General features: G+C 27.3%; 1 protein-coding gene across 1 annotated transcript; it reads right to left on the bottom strand.

The window, feature by feature from the left end:
• Positions 1-227: 227 nt before the first annotated feature.
• Positions 228-7309, bottom strand: LOC127264492 (acetylajmalan esterase-like). Its single transcript, XM_051294048.1, has 5 exons — positions 6914-7309; positions 5706-5915; positions 1430-1578; positions 931-1204; positions 228-450 (listed from the first exon to the last, which is right to left on the bottom strand). The coding sequence occupies exons 1-5, from the start codon at positions 7221-7223 to the stop codon at positions 239-241; spliced, it is 1155 nt and encodes a 384-aa protein (XP_051150005.1). The 5' UTR covers positions 7224-7309; the 3' UTR covers positions 228-238.
• Between the last annotated feature and the right edge of the window lie 814 nt (positions 7310-8123).

Genomic DNA, 8123 nt, shown 5'->3' with positions numbered 1-8123 from the left:
ACATTTTACTTTACATTTCAACGTTCATTTTCTACTGATCTTAATAATGTTTCTTGTTGGATGTTGGAAAATGTGATGAACAAGGTTGGTATTAAACATAACTATATATTCATATTTCATATATTTATCGACTCATATAACGTCTACATATCAAATATCATAATCCATCACTTCTAGATATGATCATACTGATCCATGAGTATATAACATTCGACGGTGTTCTTTTTGCATGATTGATTTAGTTAGTGCAATTGATCCCCAAGTCCCGGATGATAATGTTGGCAATATAACGATATGCTTCTTGTGTTAGGTGTATGCCATCCCAATTTATATAGGTGTTTGGATTAGGGCACACTGGTACATTTCCATTTCCACAAAACACAGGACCTAATGAATTATAATTTCCTTCGGTTCCACAACACGCCTTCAACAATGTCGATGTATTAAACCCTAAAAATTCAAGTAAAGATCAATTAGCAATAAGCACAACTCAAGACATTCAATTTATATATATATATATATATATACACATACATACAGGGGCGGATCTACATGGGGGCTAGGGGGGTCAACTGACCCCAGTCCTCAAAATATATCTATTTTTTAGTGTAACAAATAGTAAAATATATATTTTTTTTAATAATTTGCCCCTCCTATTTTTTTATTTAATAATGTAAAAAATTATAAAAATTTTATCTTTGTTAATTTATATTTCTAGGCTTTAAGTTTTATTTTTTTTATAATAAAAAATATTGAATTTTATGTAGTTTTGTTGAATTTTTAAAAATTTTTTTTTCGCCCGGATGTGCTATGAATTAAAAAAAATATATTGAATCGATAAAAAAAAGGATAAAAAAAATTGATATTTTTGCCCCCAAACTTTTACTGCTGGTTCCAACACTGCATATATAAACTGTAACTTGTACGTACCAAGAGCAGGTGCATCACGAAGAATCGATAGAAAACCATTATAGAGGTCGGAATAAAGTATGGTGGCATTAGGTAATTCCCCTCTAAGAGTGATTATATCTCTTCGAAGATCATTATTTCTCGAAGCAATCGCATCATTCAAGTCTTTCACACATCCATTACTATCATAAGTTGTCGTCGCATTTTTTCTAGCAACATCTAGAAATAATGGGAAACATCCGAGCGGGAAAAGTAAGGGAACTATAACTTGAGGAACACCCGCAAGAATCACATCCTAAAAAAAAAAAAAAAAAAATCAAATCAAAATCAAAATGATATCACTTATTTTTATTAAGTCATAGATTATATGGTAAAGTTTAAATCAAATAACTTAGAATTTAGGATCACCAAATTTTTATTAACTACTATGTTAAAAACTATAGTGTGATATATACTTTTCATAATTGTTCGATATTTCTAAGTAATTAATGCACAATTCAACAAGGGCATGGAAAATTACTCTTGTGCTATTAATGATTACTCGATTAACCTCCAGCAAGTAGCTTTGGATAGTATCGAGGGATCTCCCTTCAGCATATGCAAATGATATGTCATTGTAACCGAATTCTCCAACAAATACGAGGCTGTTGTTAAGCTTTTGTCGACATTCTGAAAACAAATGAAACAATATATATCTAAATAAAAATAAAAATTGCACTACAGGAACTCTATTCGATATTCACATATTATACTAGACTTATCCTACTTAAAATTTCACTATGACTTGAAGAATTAATCCCCTTTGTTTTTCCATATTGTATCTCTATATAGAAATCACAAGTTTTACAATAAATAGCATCGGGCTCTTGTGAATTTATAGATTCCTATAAATGTTATTACAAAATTTGAAATATTAGAAGTATGCGGATATATGATTAACTTAGGGTTTGTTTGATTTGTGTTTGTGTTTTTTATTTGAATTTTGATTTTGATATAATACATAGTTATAGAAAATAATATATTTTTATTAAGAAATATATACTTTACCCTTAAAAATTTATATTTGGAATACAAACCCTAATTAGAAATGGTAATACTTCATTTGTCCGGAAAATTTACTCTAATTTGTTTTAATCCGTCTGTTAGATTTATCTCATTATTAATTTTGGCAAAATCAACAAAAACAAATAACATTTAATTATTACTTTTCATTCAACACTTATTTACAGTAAATATCACTATTTTTATTACATTAACTCTCTTTATTTTTTTAATTTCTAATTAAATTTTCAAAAATACTTCAACTACGTTTAACTTTTATTATTTTTTAATAAAATATTTATTTTTCTTAATTTCTGCGCCGGACCCAAAGTTATAATTTTATCGAATGGGAGAGTATAAGGAAATGAGGCAAACATGGGATTTGTATGCTTCTTTACATTTGGTTTGAAAAATTTTGGTTTAGGTTTTGTATTTAAATAATATTTGATGATATATTTTGTAAGATAAAAAAATATATTTTTTCGAAAAATGCAGAGTTCTTTGAAAAACTTGGATAAAGAAACACACTCATATATCCATATATATCTATTTATTTACGGTGGTTGTTATGGTATTCAGCATTGTACAGACCGCATATCGTGTGTAACAGACAACATAAAATATTATTACAGAAAACTAATCATTTATATTAATTAAATACAAATACAATACATGATATAATCTTATACAATATATTTTATCATATAATATATTTTTATACAACACGTCATAAGTATAAACATATAGCATGTCTTTATTTCACACCGCATGTGATGTGTGAAATAAAGCCATGTACTATATATATATATATATTTATATATATATATTATATCTTTCTTGTTTATTTATTTTTTAAGAATTCAATTTTCTTTAAAATAGACTCCCTTCGTCTTATTTGAAAGTATCATTTTGAGATTTTCTAATAAATTAAAAAATAATAATATTTTATTGATAAAATAGTTCATAGTTTTTCAAAATTTTGCGTAAAATTTTTTTGTACTTTAAAAATTGCATGACACTCACCTATACTTTAAAAAACGTTGCATAAAACCCCATCCCCATGAAACCACCGTTGTGTGATGGGATGATAATTTTCTATCCATATTTTTTGCACAGCGGGGGGTTTTATGAAATTTTTTATAAAGTATAAGGGGCCGTCATGCAATTTTTTTTTTAAGTAAAGTTGAGATTTACACTGAATTTTGAAACCACGTAGTGGTTTTATGCAATATTTTTTAAAGAATAAGGAGGCTCCATGCAATTTTTAAAGTAAACGGGGGACTTACGCTGAGTTTTGAAACTATAAGGGAGCAATTTTGCCTATTTTATTAGTGAGTAAAAGTGTGCAAGAGGTTTTAATATTTTTGTCATTTGATTTTATTTATAAATTAACTATATGTGTAATAATATATTTGTAATATATGTAAAAATTAAGGGTATTTTAGTATTATTGTATGATTACTTTTACTAAAATAGAAAATGAATAATTTTTAATATGACGGACAAAAATGGTAAAAATAATATTTTAATTTTGAACGAAAATAATATGACATACAACACTGATTTCGAGTGCAAAATATCTTATGCTACAATTATTTCACCTTAGGAAAAAAAAAAAAAAACCTCAAAAATACTCATTTTCATATGTTATTTATTGTACCTATTGTTTAAGTGAGTAAATTCGATTAAAATCTTGAATAATTTGTTATACATACACGCCTAAAAACCACTCTATTCAATTTTGAGATTTTTTTTCCTCAATTTTTATGTGTCACTATAGTCATTATCAAAATCATATCAATTTTTTTTTATATAAAACATCATATCGAATAAATATTTCATTTAAAAAATTAAATTGCATATTGAAAAAACAATAATAATACCAAAAAAGAAAGAACAAATTAACCCTTTGTTTTGTATGAAAAATTAAAAAATTAACATATGTAAAAAACTAAAATAACCAAATTTTTACATCTTCATGGTATATTTTTGTTTGAATATATATATATATATATATATATAATGAACTTAATGGCGTTTTTCTATATATTTTAAATAGTCATATTAGAATGGAGGCGGTCATATACAAAACTTAAGCTAAAAAAGTAGCATAGCAAAAAGATATAAGTGGGTATTGGTTCAAATGGAATTATATTGTTATCGGTGGCTTGCGGTTATATCGTTGTAGATGTTAGGTGGTTAAGTATATTTATTTTGTTGTAGGCTTTCTTATGTAACTTGTCCGAAAGCTAACATATTCGGCGCCTAAGCCACGTCCGTGTTGAGGCCCAGACCAGCCATTTTTTGTACGCAATACGTCCGAGATAATACCATACAATATGAAAGAAGTATGCGAAATATATATCTGTACCAACATATATACCGTTAATTAGTTGTACAGGATATAAGCTCACACATATGAAACAGACTATGATCGAGAATCCGGGGCAAAGTGTCAACCCGTTAATTAGTTTTAATATTTTTGTCATTTGATTTTATTTGTCATTGGGCTTCAATTGTTTGGGTGGTGGCTGGTCGTGGGTTTTAATATTATTACTATTTTGATTTGGGTTAGGATTTTATAGGTGGTTTGTGTAAGATTATATTAGGGTTTTAGATTTGGGATTGATTGGGCTGTTATTAGGTTATGTTTGTAGTTTTGTTTTTATTTGGTATTGATGCTTATAGGCCACTACAGATGGATCTTTTTGATGGACCTACAAGAAAAAATAGTTTGAATTCGCTACTTGGATTGCTCTACATACACTTGTTTAGGCTGTCCCGAGGATTTGGGCCGCAATTTCCATGTTTGGGCCTCTAGTTTAGATAGATATATTGTTACATCTATATAGATTTGAAGATAGCAGATATATGTATATTTTTTTCGTTATTTACCAAAATATTTATTTGCTTTTTGAGTTATTGTACTTAATAATAAAAACATTTTTATATTTGTATAATATCATATACAAATATCATTGTATTTGCATTATACGATACTAATAGATGTATTTTTGTTTTTTTATCTTAATTTGTACTGCATATGAATGTAATATTAATATTTAAAGTTCGACACGCAAAAAATAAATAGATACTTAATTAAGGAACGAAGATAGTATATTATGTTTCTCCTTTTCTGAGAATGAATCAACTCGGCCGCACAAATTTGTTTTTGAACTTTCTTCAAAATGCCTCATAGTAATGAAGTTTATGTAAAATTTATATAATGTAGATTTTTCTTCAAATCTTCCGACGTGGGACTTAGGTTTATACCTTCGAAAAAATACAATATCTTATAAATAATAATAACAAATTATTTTATAAGGAATCATAAAAGTTTAACACTAGAAATTTTGAGAATCATTGCAAACCATACACATGAGTAAAGTGAGTTTCGTTGTGATTGTACTTGGATTTTATTTTGGATATATATTTATATATTTTTTAAGTACTTGGAACTACAACTATTATATTTTTAAATGCTTGATAAATTTTTTTATTAAACTCAATAGTTTACAAATTAAACTGGCGAGACAAATTACTCTAGATGAACCATGTATGACAAACAAAACCTAAAAGTATCGCATGAACCAATGACCTAGAGATTTGATTTTTTTTGTTTTGTAAATTAAATATGATATTTTATTTAAAAAAAAAAAATTGTAAAAATTGAACTGTAATAAAGTGGATAATTATATTATTGCTAAGTGAATAAAACATGAAGTTAGTATTTAAGTAGTAATCTGTGGCAAAACCTGATGGAGTTGAACATATGGTTGCAATATAGCTCTGGAATTGTTGTAGCTGAGTACGCAGTGAAGGTCGCGCCGAGGTAATAATTCCCCTTAGCGCGAAAAACAGAAAACTTAGCGTCGTACTTCCAGATACCGCAAAATTGACACCATTCTGAAACGAAGCATTTCTGTCCAAATAAGGATTCAACAATGGAAGTCCGAGAGCGTTAGCTGTCGATCGATATCATATGATATTCGTAGTTAGATACGCGTCGAAAAATAAATAAATAATTAATGGAATAATGAAGTGAAAATGATCGAACATCTACCCATATTACACTAATTAAGGAACTGCAAAAAATTACAATTATCTTACGTTGTTTCCATATGTGCTATTTTCATATAACTTCACAAAAAAAAAGTCGCCGGTGCAATAAATAAGAAAGGTGTGCATGTGTGTTTTTCCTATTTTAGTCCGGATAGGATTTGAAATTTTATTTAAATAATATCGCATGTCATATTATTTATTGAAAAGATATTTTTTTAAAAAGAAGGTCAAGTTTAAATAGTAAAACATAATAATAATATTATTATTGACGTGTCGCGCCGTTCTTATTTTTGTAAACTATAGAGAAAAATAATGTACTTACCAATTTATAAAACAAAATTACAAAATAAAGTGTTCGGGATAAAAATAATTATGTTATTTTTTTTTTATTATTGTCAACTAAATTTATAAATAATTTATTTATCATAAAGCACTTTATGCCCATAATTTTATTACTCATGCTATTTTTTTGCTATTTTTTTTTCTTTCTCAACCCTAAAAATTTTCATAATATTTCCATTTTATTTTTTATTTACCATACTTTAACATTAAAATACTGGTATTTATTAGTGTTGCTATCCCACATAAAACCTTAAAAAAATTTCAGGCCCAGAAACTTTTTTTTTTTTTTTTTTATAAAGAATTGCGATGGTTTAATAGTAAGAAACTGAAACAAAACTCCAGATCCTAGATTGAACATATATAGAGAAAATAGCATCTCATATGATTATTCTGTCGAAAGATCAAGAATCCAACCTCCAAACAATCAAACAACATTATTTTACCATAGAAAAACATTTGTAGAACAATAACACCGTCTATGAAAATCGAGCATCCTACAATTATGTTCACACAAATTAAGTTATAACATCGAAAGCATACATATATATATAGGACAAACCTATGTAGTCAATGATAAGTCGACCATCACTCCAACGACCAGTGGGGCGCCCGGGGAAAGTTTCACCATACGGCGGGCGTGAAGCAGGGGCAGTTGGCATCATTCGGATAAGATTCCCGGTATCGGAAATTGAGTCTCCAAGCTGATATATAGAGTTTATAGGACATGTTAGTACTTGGGATGAAACTTGGAGTGCCAAGAAAGCAGACAAGATTTTTATGAAGACTAAAATGGAAAATATATTGCCAATGATGGACTGTGGCTTCATTATATTTCTATTCACACTAAGATACAGGTATATGATATGCATAAATTAATGAAAATCTTACATTTATATAGCCAGTTCGAAATGTGATGTTATGAGCCATAGGATTTGCTTGTTATAAATGTTGCATTAAATATGACCCAATAATAAAGAAATATGACCCATTGTAACCAATGTCTCTAGTAAAATTAAAGCAGTGTAGTAAATTTTAGCTGAAATAGTAACATTTGGGTCGAAATTTCAAGTTTTTGAACATTTCAAAATGATACTACCTCCGTTCGGCTCTAAGGGTCTCATTTACTTTTTTTTTCATATTGATCTTTGAATATTAACTATTATATCAAAACGTATTTTTTTTTTTTAAAAAAAATGATTTTCAAGTATTTGAATTCCTTTAAATTAGGGGGAGGATAATAGCGGCGGGAAATTTAAATATTTTATATTCTCGGAGAATTTTGAAATTTTTTATTAAAATAACTTAATATATAATGAGAATTGTTCAAAAATTTTGAGACTATTTAAAATAGGTTTGAAAATTTTAAGACTATTTGAAATAGGTTCGAAATTTTTTGAACTTTTTTATTAAAATAAAAATATATATATAATAAAAATTCGAAAAATTTGAGCCTATTTAATTAATTAAATATAAATATATATGTCTATAAAGTAAAGATTCAAAAATTATAAAATAATTTTATTAATTAAATATAAATAATTTTATTAATAAATGCTCTCCCAATGAAATAAGGAAATATGATGCATAGCAACCAAATGATAACTCTGTTTTTCAACAAAACTTGAAAACACCTGATACGCCAAAGTGAATACATAGAATTTTAAATGAATTAATTCAATGAAGCGTGAATAATTGGGCATATTCAGATATAAATGATAGAGAACAGAATTGTAGACCCTAAATCGCATTATCACAATTATTTATACTCT

Source organism: Andrographis paniculata, unplaced genomic scaffold, assembly GCF_009805555.1.
Source record: "Andrographis paniculata isolate CXL003 unplaced genomic scaffold, ASM980555v1 Contig70END, whole genome shotgun sequence".
Lineage (NCBI taxonomy): Eukaryota > Viridiplantae > Streptophyta > Magnoliopsida > Lamiales > Acanthaceae > Andrographis > Andrographis paniculata.
This window is presented reverse-complemented; position numbering and strand designations above follow the sequence as displayed.

What these genes read in the sequence shown, in the direction of transcription:
- LOC127264492 (XM_051294048.1), bottom strand. Translation starts at nt 7,223, where the DNA reads ATGCATATCATATACCTGTATCTTAGTGTGAATAGAAATATAATGAAG. An exon ending in ACTTATCATTGACTACATAG is followed by an intron (nt 5,916 to 6,913) that starts GTTTGTCCTATA and finishes ATCGATCGACAG; the next exon opens with CTAACGCTCTCGGACTTCCA. An exon ending in TAATCATTAATAGCACAAGA is followed by an intron (nt 1,205 to 1,429) that starts GTAATTTTCCAT and finishes TTTTTTTTTTAG; the next exon opens with GATGTGATTCTTGCGGGTGT.